At 38.7% G+C, this 17,464-nt stretch overlaps 1 protein-coding gene across 1 annotated transcript in view; it reads right to left on the bottom strand.

Moving 5' to 3' along the window:
- The window catches only part of rngtt (RNA guanylyltransferase and 5'-phosphatase), a 121,384-nt gene that overhangs the window by 38,760 nt on the left and 65,160 nt on the right, over positions 1 to 17,464 (bottom strand). The window contains exon 12 of the mRNA XM_079639079.1: positions 15,332 to 15,400. Within this exon, the coding sequence (XP_079495205.1) occupies positions 15,332 to 15,400 (69 nt within the window). The remainder of the gene's footprint in view (positions 1 to 15,331; positions 15,401 to 17,464) is intronic.

Below are 17,464 nucleotides of genomic sequence, written 5' to 3'. Positions count from 1 at the left end.
AAATGTAAATGCATGACAGCAGCTGCTTCTTTCGTTTCAAAGCCTATCCTTTGCCAAGGTGGATTTTACTCCATTCTTCAGACAAGAATGAAGCCTCATTGTGACAGTCCAAATTATTGTTTCTCTGATACACATCTACTGCTGGTCTATGTCCACAGATACTTTCTCCTGGAAGAACAGCAAATACAGCATCTGTAGAAACTTTAACACCAGAAAGTGCCAGCTCTCATTGTCCGATCTACAGTAGTCAACATTCGAAGTGGCTCAAAACCTTTCATCAAAGTTATACATGAATTTTGAACAATACCCGTTCTTGTCTTAGACAATTTTGATGAACTTGTTTGATCCACTTGTCATGATCCTACTGTAGTTGGCAGGGTGTATACTAACCAAAACCTATTGCATTTTGCACATTCCTGCTATAAACTAGATTTCTTTCATTTTGGGAAGGGGGCTAGACAACTTTTGACCAAAATTAGCATCAAATCCCATAAATATCTCAAGTTCTAGGGGAGCTGGGTACCTGGCTGGAAATAAAGGTACACCGCAATATTATTTATTATATGCAAAGGTCCACTTTGGAAAAAACAGGCTCAACCCAGAACAGAGCAGTAATGCTGTCAAAAGCTGGAAGCCCAGAGCCCAGACAGCACACCACTTTCCAAGGTAAAGTCACTATCTAACAGGTTGCAGGAATACAGAAATGCTCACAAAATAAAATAGCTTATCCTAATAGCTTTGCTCACCCCACTGCAGACTCCCAGCATGAGGTGAGATGATGAAAGAGGAAGTGATGATGTGCTTATGGAGTATATATGTGAACCACATCATCAACACGCCACAAGGTGACAACTTTGATGTTGGTTTCTCAGCAAGAAGAAGGGCATGGTGCCATTTCCACTGACACATTACCTTTAGTATCCACAGTTATTAATTTAATATTATGATAGTTATTAACAGTTATTTCCTGCTTTAATGGATTAAACACCATTTGGGAATGAGGCCTGACACAAAGCTTAATACATGGTGTGCACTTGTAAGATTTAAAGAGCGGGGAAAATCGTAATGTATCCTCTGTGTATTCAAGGGTCACTATAGAGGGTATGCGCATGACGTCAAGTGAGTGGCAAAAAGACTGAGTGACAGCATTGGTTTTCAGCATGAATGCAGCGAAAAACACACAAAACACTTCTAAAACGGGAAAGAGCTTTACGATTGACTTTCATCAACGTTTCATCAAACTGTTGACAAGAAATCTGAGGTATATTTTCACAGACTGACGAAAGCTACAGAACAGAGACATACCCTATATATTGTATTGATGTGACCCTGGATCACAAAACCAGTCATAAGTCGCACGGGTATATTTGTGGCAATAGCCAACAAAACATTGTAGCTATGGGTCAAAATTATAGATTTTTCTTTTATGCCAAAAATCATTAGGATATTAAGTAAAGATCACTTTCCAGGAAGATATTTAGTGAATTTCCTACCGTAAATATATAAAACATTTATTTTTGTGAGTGAATGCACCACAATCGCGAACATAAATGGAAAAGGCGATTTTCCCAATGTTTCAAATTTTTTTGCACCCTCAGAATCCAGATTTTTTAATAGTTGTATCTCGGCCAAATATTGTCCTATCCCACACATCAATGGAAAGCTTCTTTATTCAACTTTCATATGATGTATAAATCTCAATTTAAAAAATGTACCCATGTGACTGGTTTTGTGGTCCAGGGTCACATATATTGTATTGACAACTCAACAATGAAATATTTACCATCGTATATATTATGCATGATTGGATGTTTTTAAATAAACACTGACAAAAAACTATACAAGTTTTAAGGCTGGACGATATGATGATATATACAGAATAACATTGATATAAGTGATCACTCCGATTAGACCTACCTATATTGTATTTATACAAAGCATTCACAGGCAAATTTGCTCTATGTATTTACCCGGCATGTAAATCAGGCTCATATAAATGTCAGGAAACACGATCCCTGGCTGTATGTCAATATACATGGATCACTGGATCTTTGGTAAGTTGTAAGAAACACTATATTGAGTCCAACCTTTAGTTTAAACTGATAATCGTTTGTTTTACTCATGGTTTCGCAGTTTCTCCTATTAAATCCAGTCACGCAGCAGCTCTTCTGCCACTCGGTCCGGCACAAGGTAACGGTCGCTAATGTAAGACTGATGGATAAAGGTGGGACTTAGTAAAGGGTCAAACTGAGGTTATGTTTTAAGAACTTTTAAAAAGTTTTACAGCCAAGGATAAAAACACATTCAGCTGAAGATAAATCAAAAGCTTTTTATTATTTAGAATTATTTTGAAAGCACTTGAGTTATGCAGAAGATTGTCAGCCCTGAAAATGTAACTCATATTTGCTGAGAGTGAAAGGCGTCTGGAACAATAACGCTTTTATGGGGATTGAGTTACTGCTGCGGCTCAAATGCCTTGAGGTTTAGCATTTGAACACCGCATTGTATTAAAGCACGACAGACCAAGGTCGTCCTGTCGCTGCCGCAGATCTTCTTATGGCTTATCAAAACATTTTGAAAATCAGTTAGATTGTGTCTCTTTAATCAAATCAAGTCATTGAGTCACACAGGTATTCAGTCATGTGGTCGACACACAAAGATCTCAAAAGCAGAGCATCGCTAGTCCTTGATGGAGTCAAACGCAATGAATGCAGGGGTGAAAATCAATCAAGAGCGCAACACAAACCCGAAGCGTCACCATGGAAACAAGCGCAACCCTGTTAGCATTCCTTCATGCCAGACTATCCTGTTTACCTGGAGCTTTTCACTTCTTTGTAATGCATGATGTTGCTGTACGGTTTTGTCTGTTAGCGTCCACATGCTTTCAACCACAGCAAACTCTTACTTCTCATTTACACAAAAGCTCTTCTGCTTCCATTTCCATCTGATAATTAAAGGATGGACATTGACAAATGTGTGGAAGACTGCCTAGATTAATCTCACCATCTGTCTCAGAAATTAACAGTTCTGAAATCGTGCCCTAACTTATCTTTCAGCATAAAGTCATTTGCCTGTCCTCGCTGAAAGTGGACATGCTGCATGACATGCCAGAATCTCAGCCAACGAGAACACAGTTGATGTGTAAAAGATAGTTATGCAGAGTCAGATTTAGGAGGAATAGGATTTCGCAGCGGGCCGCAGAAGTGCAAACCAAGTGCCTGAACAAAATGTTCTGTTGCTCATCACGGCTGGTTAGGACACAGCCTGACCGAGTCTCCTTCTGGTGCTAAAGACACAACAAAACCATCAGGTACAAGCTGACAGGACAGAACGATCCTCCGAAAACAACACAATTCAGAGCAATCATTAGGCCTGTGAAGGGAATGGGAGAGATTTACAAAAGCTTTCCGAGACCCATCATGGTTTCTAGGATTTACTTAGGCTTGCAATGTTTTTGGGAAACGTTGCCCAGGACAGTTGACTACTCACCCAACAACCTAGTACTCTATAGTGATAGATATCGCCTACTCAGTTTATTTAGTTAGTGAAAAGGGTCATATTAACTATAAAATAAAATAAAAAGTTGCAGTAAAATGTGCTGCTCCAACTATTATGATTTGACTGAAATAAACAGGAATCATTTTCAAAATTAACTTGACCAAACTTTCTAACACTGGGATTCTTCTAAATGATCTTCAGAGCGGCTAGGAACAATGCAAGCTTTGTTATTGTTCTCTTATTGTTAGCGCTTCTGATGTTTGGCTCGAGGTCATGGTGCAAAGGACCCTAGGTTGAAATGACTCGAACCATCCCTTTAAGAGTCATGAAACAGGCATCATTGATATGGAAATGCTCTAATGGTTGATCATGTGAGGATGGGTTCTGATATCTGACATTAAAGCTCAGGAGTCATTTTTGCAGTTTCAATTCAAGAAATGCTCTTTTTGGATTGGTGAGGAAGCTTTGTGATTTTGTGATCCTCGTGATATGACGCCCTTAAGACAATGTTAAAATATTTGTTGCTTTAGTTGTTATCAAAATGATAGAATAAAAGGATTGCCCATAATGTATGGTTAACATGTTTTGAAAGCACAATGACAAAGGTCTGCTGTTAGCAATCTGAAGAAGAAAACAAGTGCTGCGTGGGTGAGTTCCCACAAAGGGCCTTGTAAAATGCAACATTACCAAGATTACTAAGACTTTAAATTGAACCCTTTAAAAGCACCGCCACTACAGACATCAAAGCAGAACTTTCAAAACAAATTCATAACCAACAAATGTCAGGATAATTACTGTTGGACTTCAATAATCCGCTTTGTTCAATGTTTCCGTTATAATGGAAAACCTATCATTCGTCTGTGAGGACAATTGGGTTACACTACAATAAGGTCCTATTAGTTAAAGTTAGTTAATGCATTATCTGTTACAGTATATTTATTCATCTTTGTTAACATTAGTTAATAAAAATACAAACGTTCATTGTTAGTTCATGTCATCTCAGGTCCATTAAATAATATTAACAAATACTACGGCTGTCCACAACTTAAGATTTTTCCAGTCAACTAGTAGTCGTTTATTTAAGTCATTAATCGACTAGTCGCACGTTTATGATATTAATTTAATGACTTAAATATATAATGGGGGGTGGAATTGGAAAATGGTTTTAGTTTCAGGCCTGAGAAAGAATATTATATGTAACATTGCTAACATTGTTCTACATTACAGGGAAGTACTAAACCATAATAATAAGGCTTTAAAATATAAAGTACAAGCGCACACATAAAGATTGGAGCAGCGAACTGGCAACAGTAATGATTATGAAAGTGTTGGGAAAAAAACATCAGAAAGGAGACTGTCTGAACATTTGTATAATTTATTAATAAGCAAGTGTGTCGGCTGACGACTCTGACAGCGTATAGTGGATGGATGTGCATATAGAGAGAAACACATGTTAAATTAAACGTCATGCAGTAAAGTTACTAATTTATAGGGGTGTCACAATATATCACAATACAAAAATGCAACAATATGTATCGTGGATAGTGACAATATGTATTGTGTATAGTTCAAATGTATAGTGTTGAGTTTTAGGGTACTACATTAAACTACTATACATAATGTTGAATATAATGTATAATTCTATTGGAATATTTGTGGGTCCTGATAATGCCACATGTCTGATGTTACCAATAAAAAGTGGCCAACATTATTTTAAGAATCATGAATATTGTTATGATATGAGAGAACACAATAGATTGTGTCTCTATTGTCCTGTGCTTTGGGTTTCAGCACCAAGTCCAAGCCTGTTCATTTACACACACAATGTAAAATCAAATTTAGCATTTGAATCAGCAAATTTTTTGTTAACCTTTTACCATACGTCTTGGAGTATCGCAATAATATTGTATCGTGAGTTCAGTATCGTGATATGAATCGAATCGTGACATGAGGGTATAGTTACACCCCTACTTATTTAGTTTCCACACTCCACACGATCACTTTGACATGCGCCGAATTATAGTGCACATTTAACGTTAGAGCGAGCGGCCATGCAAAGTGGTTAATGTTAGGACACTCCTGTGTCTCAAATGAGAAGCTATGTTTGAGGATGACGAATGAACGGCGAACGTTTGTATTCCTGGCCGACATAATTACCACATGGACCAGCCGTGTTAACAATCTGTCCATCATAAACTGCATGACTTCTGCAATTCCTGTGGAGTTTTTGTTCTGAGACTAATTAAAACTTGGTCGACTAAGCCTTTTCTCGTCGCCTAATGTTTAGCTGACTCTTAGGGGCAGCCATGACATATACAACTTCAATTTTAATAATGTATAAGTAATTGTTGAAATAAACATTAATTAATAGAATTACTTTTCAATGTGAGTTCATGTTAGACAAATTAAATCTTATTGTAAAGTGTTACTGCCTATTGTGCAAAAATGGTTCGGATGGCTATGGATTAGATATACTTAATATCCATATATGGTACAATATCTGTACACACTGTTTGCATGTCTTCCTTAACACAAACTTCTCCATTAGTCACTCAGACAACACACTGATTAGTAGGTTTATAAACTGAGCAGTTTTGCATGCTGGCATAATAGAGGAATATCGGTTTGTAAAGATTAAGAGATGCGTTTGACAAACCCTTGACAGAAACATTTCATAATGAATATGTTTCCCTTGCTGACCTCGCTCTTAATGACAGATTTTGAGAAGAAGAGCTTGTGAATAAATGACAGGTCACAGGTCAGCACAAAGCCAGCAGAGCCGTAACCTCTATGCTGAGTGATATCAAACGCCACAGGCAAAAGCTGATATTAAGCGCATCTATCTCTGTCACAGATATTCAATTACCACAGGGCAATTTCCTTATGCACACTGGAGAACCGGCCCGGTCGTCTGGTCGCGTAACTCAGTTATTTATCTGAAATACAGTTTTCATAAAACAAACAAGGGCGACATGTTCATGAATTTTCATTGCGACACTAATTTTATAGTATTTTTGCTTTCATTTTGAAAGCTCAATGAAACCTTGACCCCGTGCGAAGTGCTGTTTCTACAAACATCCTGTGACACTGTTCTCATGATAAGTATTAAAGTCAATCTGAAACCGCATTCGCAAACCCACGATGCTTCCCTAGTGTGACGAATAACAGGACACTCCGTGACAAAACTGTGCAAGGCAGGACTTTTTTCTAAGAGGATTGGACTCAATTCTGTCACAGCTGAATGAAAACCATGACTAAATAGTTATTTGGTTTTTGGTAAAAATTACTTGGCAATTCATTAAGTAGATTTCATCCTTCAGCCTTCCAATAAACAAGGTAATGAACAAATTCAATCGCCTCTTAATAAACGTGTTTTGTGATCTGCACTACATGTGCGTTTCCTTTCCAGACATCAAAGATGCTGAAACACCTGATGTGTGTTCGGTGTGCTGGTGTGTGTTAGGTGTGCTGGTGTGTGTTAGGTGTGCTGGTGTGTGTTGATGTGCTGGTGTGTGTTGATGTGCTGGTGTGTGTTGATGTGCTGGTGTGTGTTGATGTGCTGGTGTGTGTTGATGTGCTGGTGTGTGTTGATGTGCTGGTGTGTGTTGGATGTGCTGGTGTGTGTTCGGTGTGCTGGTGTGTGTTGATGTGCTGGTGTGTGCTGGTGTGTGTTGGATGTGCTGGTGTGTGTTGGATGTGCTGGTGTGTGTTGGATGTGCTGGTGTGTGTTGGGTGTGCTGGTGTGTGTTAGGTGTGCTGGTGTGTGTTAGGTGTGCTGGTGTGTGTTAGGTATGCTGGTGTGTGCTGGATGTGCTGGTGTGTGCTGGATGTGCTGGTGTGTGTTGGATGTGCTGGTGTGTGTTGATGTGCTGGTGTGTGTTGGATGTGCTGTGTGTGTTGGATTTGCTGGTGTGTGTTCGGTGTGCTGGTGTCTGTTAGGTGTGCTGGTGTGTGTTAGGTGTGCTGGTGTGTGTTGATGTGCTGGTGTGTGTTGATGTGCTGGTGTGTGTTGATGTGCTGGTGTGTGTTGATGTGCTGGTGTGTGTTGATGTGCTGGTGTGTGTTGATGTGCTGGTGTGTGTTGGATGTGCTGGTGTGTGTTCGGTGTGCTGGTGTGTGTTAGGTGTGCTGGTGTGTGTTAGGTGTGCTGGTGTGTGTTAGGTGTGCTGGTGTGTGTTGATGTGCTGGTGTGTGTTGATGTGCTGGTGTGTGTTGGATGTGCTGGTGTGTGTTGGATGTGCTGGTGTGTGTTGGATGTGCTGGTGTGTGTTGGATGTGCTGGTGTGTGTTGGATGTGCTGGTGTGTGTTGGATGTGCTGGTGTGTGTTGGGTGTGCTGGTGTGTGTTGGGTGTGCTGGTGTGTGTTGGGTGTGCTGGTGTGTGTTGGGTGTGCTGGTGTGTGTTGGGTGTGCTGGTGTGTGTTGGGTGTGCTGGTGTGTGTTGGGTGTGCTGGTGTGTGTTGGATGTGCTGGTGTGTGCTGGATGTGCTGGTGTGTGTTAGATGTGCTGGTGTGTGTTGGATGTGCTGGTGTGTGTTGGATGTGCTGGTGTGTGTGTCCTGGTGTGTGTTGGATGTGCTGGTGTGTGCTGGATGTGCTAGTGTGTGTTAGATGTGCTGGTGTGTGTTGGATGTGCTGGTGTGTGTTGGATGTGCTGGTGTGTGTTGGATGTGCTGGTGTGTGTTGGATGTGCTGGTGTGTGTTGGATGTGCTGGTGTGTGTTGGATGTGCTGGTGTGTGTTGGATGTGCTGGTGTGTGTTGTGTGTGCTGGTGTGTGTTGTGTGTGCTGGTGTGTGTTGTGTGTGCTGGTGTGTGTTGTGTGTGCTGGTGTGTGTTCTGGTGTGTGTTGTGTGTGCTGGTGTGTGTTGTGTGTGCTGGTGTGTGTAAGAGCAGCTGAGGTGATGTGAAGTAACCTGGCGCACATCAAAGGTAGAAAGATCAAAACAAGACTTAGTTTTGCTTGCTTATCAGGTGTGTGTGTGTGTGTGTGTGTGTGTGTGTGTGTGTGTGTGTGTGTGTGTGTGTGTGTGTGTGTGTGTGTGTGTGTGTGTGTAAAAGTGTGTTTCTACCGCCTGAACGTGACTCCTTGGCATTTCCCTGAAAATGTCATCAATAGCATGAGAGGCAGAGATGTGTGATTGGCTGGTGTGTGGAGGGGTTATTATAAACTCTCTGTAAACACAGCTGTCACTTTCCCATTGTCTCTCTGTGTGTGTTTTAGAGTAGACAGCTTCATCTATTATAATAAGGAGCAATTTAGTTTTGACACATTGCAAACGGGACACTTTGCAAGGTCCAACTGAGAACATTTACCGGCCATGAAACACATATCGCGTGTTTTTTTTTTTTCTCCTATCGTATATTATGTGATAAGCTCTGTAAAACTACACCTGTCAGGAAGATTAACACATCAGAAACTTGTCTTTGTACAAAATGGGGGGATTCAAGGTTTACAAAAGTGGTCTTGACAAACGACAACACATTTTTAGTGCAAAATTGAAGAGGAAAATGGCATTTCTCAGAAAATAAATGGCTTTGCAGATGCTCTAAATACACTTTTTTTTATAGCACAATATAATAAGTTGTTGGCAAATAGAGCTGCTGCTAAAATTTACTGAAACAAAAACAATCATTTTATGAGCAAGGGGATAACGCAGGAGGATTGTTTGTGCCTGGCAAATTAAACTGCCTTCTTGTTGAGATCTTCAGGAAACTGGGTGTTCCTCCTCCCTGCTATGAGAAGCCCTAATATTGCCAAACCAGGGAAAGTCAACACAAAATATAGAAACTTTCACTCTGTTGGCCTTTTTTAATGTAGATACAAAGTTCTGTTCCAAACACAAGGGAGATGCTTCAGCTGGGTTTCCAGACAAGCTCGATGCACATTTTGAAAGTGCACATAAGAAATCCTGAATGGAAACGATTGAAATGCGAATAAACTCGCATTCAAATTTGCATTTAAATTGTGATGCACTTGGCAAAAATGGATTATGTACAAACACTACATTACCCATGATGCTGCACAGAAAATTCCACTAATCAGAGTTGCAGAATTTTTTTTTACGTAATCAACTTTTGAACAGGATGAATACATTTTTCTTATATTTTAATTTAGTACTGGCCTTCAGAAGTTACAGAAGATACGTACATGTTTTCCTGAAGACAAAAAAAATAAAATTTACCTTGATCTTCAATTTTTTTTAAATGTCACCCCCAGCGCTTAATGCATTATTTCATTCCATCAGTGCATGTTTGCAGTTTTTGTAATAGTTGTGTGCGAGTCCCTCAGTTGTACTCAGTGAGAAAAGATGGCTCTTAAAATCAAAGTCACTGCTGGAAAGGGTTCAAATATGCAGAAGATGCCGGAAAACTGAAGAGTGTTCAGGAGCTTGGGGAACAGTGCTCAGTTTAACTGCTCAGGACAGACAAGGGACTCAAGAACAACCATCACACAAACAGTCGTGGATCACACAGGTAACGGCACACAGTGGTAAGATCCAAGGGTGTGTAAACTTTTGAATGAAGTTTTTTTTTTTTTTATAAATTCAGCTTTTATTTTGTCTTGTGGACTATATGTAAACATCTTTTATGTAAAATATATTTTTCAGGTCAGTACTAAATAAAAACATAACACGCATTTTGTATGATCCCTCTTATTTTGTTAAAATAATTAACACTTTGCAGATTCTGCAAGGTGCATGTAAACTTGGCCACGACTGTATACAGTATATATGCATATTTTGCAATGAACTTAAAATATACTGTATACAGAGTGTTGTGATTCACCATGTTGGCTTGGTTCACGGCTTATAATGCTTTAACGAAGACTTAAAAAAAAAAAAAAAATCCACGACTTATGAAACCAACAGCATTGAAGAAGTGTGGGAGCACTAATGTACTCCATTAAAGTGAGTCTTCACAACCCGCCAGAACTGTTTTGAGCGTGGCTGTCCACAGGTATATGGTGATGTATTTGAGCCATCATTATTATGTGAACTATTGCACTACATCTCCCTCCTGCAGCTTTTTAAACCCATGTTTAATCGCTCTAATACAGCAAACACAACTCTCCCCTGAGAAATCAAGGAGGTCAAGCAGCTGCTTCATCAGGGTAATGCGGATGAAAAGCTCAGTGTTTTCCTGTTTACGAATTATCATAAAGGCACGTACCAAAAAATGAAACATTGTGGAATGGAAAGCCAGCTGTTGTCTCTTGATAACACAGTCCTACGTGAAATGGACATTTACATCCAAGCTTTCGGCAGACGCTTTTATCCAAAGCATCAGTGCACTTAAAGTATACATTTTGCCATTATGTGTGATCCCTGGGGATTGAACCCACGACTTTGACGTTGCGGACGCCATGCTCTAACAGGAGAGCAAACACATACCGACTGATTTCAGTGCTTCTACGTGGAGAGAAAGCACATTGGATTCAACACAGGCAACAGGAGATTTCGCTTTGTAGTCCTGGATGTATTTTCCCACCAAATTCTGGGATTCTGTCCATTGGTTCATTGTCCATGATCAATAGTGTAGCGATCCACGAAACGCCGGTTACTCAGAGGTCACTTCCAAACTCAGCAGTTTTATATTGGTCATCGAGGCGAAATCGCACATTGAAAGTTGAACAACCTTGAATGCGAGTCCTATTGAGACGACTGAATCTCACTGGACAAAGGTGAATGTAAGAGCACCCCCAGATTCGGGTAAAACAAGGGTGTCTCAGGAGACAGCGGAGTTAAGCGCCCTGGTACCGAAACCCCAGAGGCGGCTCACCGAGCAAAACCGTGTTCAAATTGTGGCAGGGAGACTTGCATCTACAATACTTGTGTATTACCTAAAAGGGAATGACCAGAAGGACGGGATATTGTTCAGCATCAAAGAGGGAGTGTGACACGCTGGGCTATCAGTGATGCACACAAGGGCTTTAGAAAGGGTTGAATGGGCTTGTCTTTTTGAAATGCTAAAGAGATTCGGATGGGTTTGTTCTATAAAAATCCTGTAGCTGGAGGGCTGATCAACAACATTGTGTCAAAGTCATTTAACATTTCCAGAGGCAGGACTCCTCTGTCCTTTTTATAATTGCCACAGAAGCTTTTGTAGAGCATAAAATAGCCTTGGCGCTATTGATGTCTTACTCTATATAAACCGCCTTGACAGATCGAATCCCACTTTTTGACAGTCTTATTGACACATTTAGGAAAACATCAGGCTGCAGATTAATAAGCAGCACAATTTGATGGAATTAATATTCTGAAACTGAACCTACTACTAATACATATGGACCAACAGATGGTTAACTTTAATGTCGTAATAAAGAATAAAATTAAAAACTAATGCTCTAATACTAAAACTAATAAAACTAATATTACAATTCCCAACACAAAAACATGATGTTATTTGTAAGAATGTTATTTGAGAATCTACATCTCTGGAAAAGAATTACAAGCTCTATTTTGCATAGTTACTATCTGTACATTATGTTCCTCACTTTGCAAGAGCAGCGGTTGTGTTTGTAGAGTCTAGCGCTCATTTTTAATGACCTACTTCACATCTATTGTATTGTATGATTCACAAATATTAAAATGATAAATTTGTCTTAGCCACACAACTAAGCATATTTCTCCCCTGAATTTGCAGATAAGACAGAATGCAAATAGACAGGCTATGATTTAAAATGTAAGTCTGCAACAGACCTGTCTATAATATTAATGAGTCCCACAACCTTGATCGTCTGCTTCAGGAGTGCTTGGTTTAGGTTGGACTCTATGCGGGAAAGATGTTGAATTATTGAGCATCCCTGCTAAGTATGTATATGGCAGCATTTCATTTATGTCTATTAACAAAAAATCCTTATATTACAGTAATAAGAATCCCCACTGTGTATGAATGGGATTTACTTTCAATGTCTTTAGGAAGGCCATATGTGAAATATTTATTTTAGGTTTTTATTTTTCTTGCACAATATACAGGTGAAACTCGAAAAATCTGAATATCATGCACAAGTTTATTTATTTCAGTAATTCAACTTAAAAGGTGAAACTAATATATTATTTAGACTCATTACATGCAAAGTGAGATATTTCAAGCCTTTATTTGTTATAATTTTGATGATTATGGCTTACAGCTTAAGAAAACCTTTTCCTAATATTCTAATATTGAATTTGGGGTTTTCATAAGCTGTAAGCCATAATCATCAAAATTATAACAAATAAAGGCTTGAAATATCTCACTTTGCATGTGATGAGTCTATATATTAGTTTCACCTTTTAAGTTGAATTACTGAAATAAATGAACTTTTGCACGAGTTTCACCTGTAGACTACCGTTTAAAAGTTTTGGGGTCGGTAAGATGTTTTAAATAATAATAATTGAATAATTTAAAAATAATTCTTATTTATTTGATCAAAAATACACCAAAACCTGTAATACTGTGACATAATATTACAATTCAAAATTTCTGTTTTATATTTATAAATGTATATTTTTAAAATGTATTCCTGTGATTAAAGCTATATATTATAATTATAATATATCAAATATATTTGTGTTTTGTGTAATGTGAGTGTTTATGAGATTCCTCCAGTAAAACCTTTCCATCCTTTCACTATCACTGGAAATACTGGGGCTGACCTCAGGACAGTATTTATTTCATTAAAATCACAGTTAATCAGTTAATCACAACAAGTAATTAAAAAAAGCATGTGTGTGCTTACAAGTGTGTGCGAGTACAAAGCCTCATGTGTTCCTCTGCTGCTCTCTGGAAAAGGTCACGTGGAATGACGGTCTCAGAGCAGATTTCACTGTTGTACATTATGCTGGTTTCAGGGTCACATGATTCTCTCTTCAATATGAGGAGCTGGAGGACATGTGGAAATGAGGATAGCACCGCATGCGAGGCTCGCTGAATACAAGATTGGAAATATTAGACTACACCTGGATAATGTGCACTTCCTCCAGCATTAAGAGCAGCAATGAGAGATGCCAGCAGATTACATTACTATGGAGAAATAGAGGGCTTCTGAAGCCCACGTTTAAATATATTGATGTGATTGATCGGTTGTCACACAGGAATGTGGAGTGTATGTGTATTAACTTTACCTTGCATTTGCAAAAAGACTGAGCAATTTTGGATTGTTTTTATATTTATTGTTTTGATGAGTATGTGTATGATTTCTGCAGCTGAAAGCGCCTCTCTCCTCTGTTGTGTTTCTAATCTGTCAAAGGCACATTGATGCCGAGCTTGTGTTTTTAATCCGGCACACCTGCGGTGAATCTCTCCTGCCTTTATCCCCCTGGGTCCTGCTTTTGTTTTTATGAATTTGTCTGGGACCATAGATGCCGTGTTTTTAAAGTCACATGCCTGGTGAATTCTAATGTGGGCATCCTGGGCTTTCTTCTGAGGGTTCAAACGTTCGGGGGTTTGGCTATAGGAATTGATTTGTTTTTAAATGCCTGCACAGCCCATTTTATAGAAAGATGAACAATAGGAGTATGGGTTTATTATCATTATTATTTGATTGAGCATCATGTTTCTCATGTAAGTAAATATCTCAGTCTCAATATTCTGTGACTCCCCCCTCCTCATTTACATCTTATAAATTAGGAAATGAAATAAAAGCTAGAATGCTCACAAGACTTACAGCCTTTTTTATTATGACAGAAATTTAGGCTAAAAATATATTTGTTAAATAAATGTAAACGTGCACCTGCAATATCTTTGTTCTCTCAAAAAGCATAATATAATAAATAATAGTTTGATGAACAATTTTTTTAACAGGACAGTGTTTTTTGTTGATATTTAATAGATCAGGTTTTATGGCTAATATGGTATGATAGTAATAGTAAGAATATGTAACTCATACTCAAGGAAGAAAAACACCAAACATTTTTACAGAGGCCCAAACTGAGCAAAAATATGAAATTTGATGCAGTTGCTGATATTTATATGGACAAATACTAATGTAAATCAATGAGATCTTTATAACAGTACAGACTACTTAATAGCAGACAACAGCAGATACTTGCATAAAAGACATGTAAATATCAGCTGTCACTATATCTGCCAATAACATGTCTTAGTAAGATATTTAAATGCTTAGTTTTATGAACAAAGCTCTGTAGTTTTAAAACATGTAATACAATGATTGAGAGATGAACAAATAAACCTTACGCTAAAGCGTCATATTTGACACATCTAAAAAATGATGCACGGATAGTCAAGTACACCAAAGTTGCTTCAGTCCAGAAAGTGTTCATGTTGAAACAACAATATGAACTATTTAAATATACGTTTAAAAAGACGAGTGACCCACGCGCTGAAGCTGGATGTTTTACAGTTATACTAAAAAGCCTTTTAATAGCTAAAAAAAAGTATAAACTATCATCAGACGACGAAGGCATGCAGTAGATTCTGTGCAGCAGGTTTTACAGAAAAGTTGAGATCAAGTTGCTTTAGAAACTCGTGTATCAAATAATGAGGAACCAATTCCTGGTGTAGCAGTTACACATGACACATATGTATATGATATTTGTGCAACATTCATAATTCATGTTTTTCTTCAAGCAAAGCAAAAAGCCTGTCTTTGGCTGAGACTTTTCTTAAGATTTGAACGATAAGTTTAAAAATCAGTTTAGTTTGCAGCTTGATAGCATTTGTGGCCATACACACTGTATAATACAGCAGAGATGATGGATTATTACTGCCATAAACTGAAGGAACATAAAACAAACGCTCTTATTTACTCTCTCTTACTGCAAAGTTACACCCTGCATTTGCAGTCCCTGTGTGTGTGTGTGTGTGTGTGTGTGTGTGTGTGTATCAGACTCACCCCTATAGGCTGGAAGATAAGACCATCAACTTCATGGCTGACCTGCGAGGTGAAACTGCCCTCCAGGAGCTGCGAACAAAGAAGACAATGAGAATATATAATGTGTATTTGGCATAAAAAAACATGTAGCCTGCAGGCAGAGACAATCTCTTGGACAGAGGACAAGACAGCTTAAAAAAAAAAACTGTAAAAAAAAGTAAAGTTTCCAAAACAGATTTCTCAAACACTCTCTCCATCTGCCTTTGTTTTGGGGAAAAACATGTAGCACAGTCCCAAACTCACACCACTGAGTCTGAGCCAGAAGTGGACATGTCAGACTGCTTCCACAAACACACCGAGTCTTTTAGAGGAAATCAACATTTGAACTGGGAGAGTCAGAGTAACATTCAAAAAATCTATGTTTGCATGCAAGCAGTAAATTCATCATAAAAGCAAATAAAAAACTGTGGCACTATCATAACATTATGTGTGACCACAAAACCCATTTTCTGAAATTGAGATTTATACATCATCTGAATTTTGTCATTCTGCATTGACTCACAAAAATAAATGTTTTATATATTTACGGTAGGAAATGTACTAAATATCTTCATGGAACATGATGTTTACTTAATATCCTCATGATTATTGGCGTAAAAGAAAAATTGATCATTTTGACCCGTACAATGTATTGTTGGCTATTGCCACAAACTACAAAAACACTGATTTGCTGTCCCTTCATTGAATGATATTGAATATTGTCATATTTACAATGAGATTGTAAAATTAATCCATTTGAATCAAGCAGCTTAAGTCTACTCAAATCTCACCAATTCTTCTGAAGAGAAACAATCACTTTCTATAATGAACATTGATCAATTCACATCAAATATGAATCTGTACTGAGATGGTTTATGGTTGAGCTTCTGTTTACCACCCTTGAGTGCTTTATGTATGTTTATATGTGAATAAAAGCCTAAATCAAATCTGTTCATTATATAAAGCGATCATTTACCATCCCTTTATGAACTGTCACACAACGTCTTAAAGTGTCAAAGTTTTGGGTGAGTGAACTTTCAATCCAGTGACAAGAATCTCTTGGGTTTCATCAAAAGAATGTTCATTTTTGCTAAGATGAACGAAAGTCTTATGGGTTTGCAATGACATGAGGGCGAGTACGAATTATAGGACGACAGCATTTTGAGTGAACAAAGTCTTTAAATGTTCCTGAAAAAGTTCAACGAAAAATGTAGGCAAGGACTATTTGATCCATTGGGAAACAAATTGGGATCTGATACAAAGACGGGCATTGTTTAATCTGCACTGATGCATCAACAGTAACAACAGAAACACGTATAATAAAGTAAACAAGAGTCCAATTTGATTTCATGTTGACTTTGCAGAACATCCTTGAGAAATGGCGTCCAATATCATATGTAAACAATGCATTATAAAAAGGAAGTGTCGAGAAACGACAGAAAGTACAGTGTGAAAAGGCGGCAGAGCTCAGGGATTCAGCGTTTTCATTAGCGTGACCCTGTCTATAGAGCGGCTGCCGTAAATGAATCCCTTTCTCATAAATGTTTCGAGACCTTGAGCCTGTCTGAGTTTAACCGGATCTGTGTCGTCGATCTTGGCTTCACGACAAGGTCTCCCACCCTGATATCACACTGTTCAATAGAAAAACCCTCCACTTCTTTCATTACCGGTAATCTGTGTTTCTCCTCGACCTTGCCCACTGTGTTATTCTAGCACAGCACACAGAGAGATGAAGCACGACCCTCCACTCCACATTAGCGGGCCTTGTGTTCTCCTTTAATCTCTCAGAAACACGTCCGCTCGGCTGGCGTATTGAGATTCTGGTCAGTCTCAGTCAGTGAGTCTGCAGTCGTGCCTCACACACACCGCGTCCTCAAAGCGCTCCACACCAGCCTCTTCGCAGTCTGCTCAGGTAAGAGCCAGTTTCCACATCCCACCCTGTTTAATGAGGACATTAGCACTTAATGAGATCATTAACTCCGCTAAACTCTTTCCGAGTGGCGTGTGAGATGAAAGGTTGGCTTTGAGCGCTGCAAGCGTGTGGGACGAGTCTGAGGTGTTCATGTTTTCACTGCACTCGGTGTGCTTTTGAAACTCCAAATCACAGACGAGCCT

Source organism: Phoxinus phoxinus (genome assembly GCF_949152265.1).
Source record: "Phoxinus phoxinus genome assembly, chromosome: 16".
NCBI classification, from domain to species: domain Eukaryota; kingdom Metazoa; phylum Chordata; class Actinopteri; order Cypriniformes; family Leuciscidae; genus Phoxinus; species Phoxinus phoxinus.
Note: the sequence above shows the minus strand (reverse complement) of the source record. Positions and strands in the feature narration are given on the sequence as shown.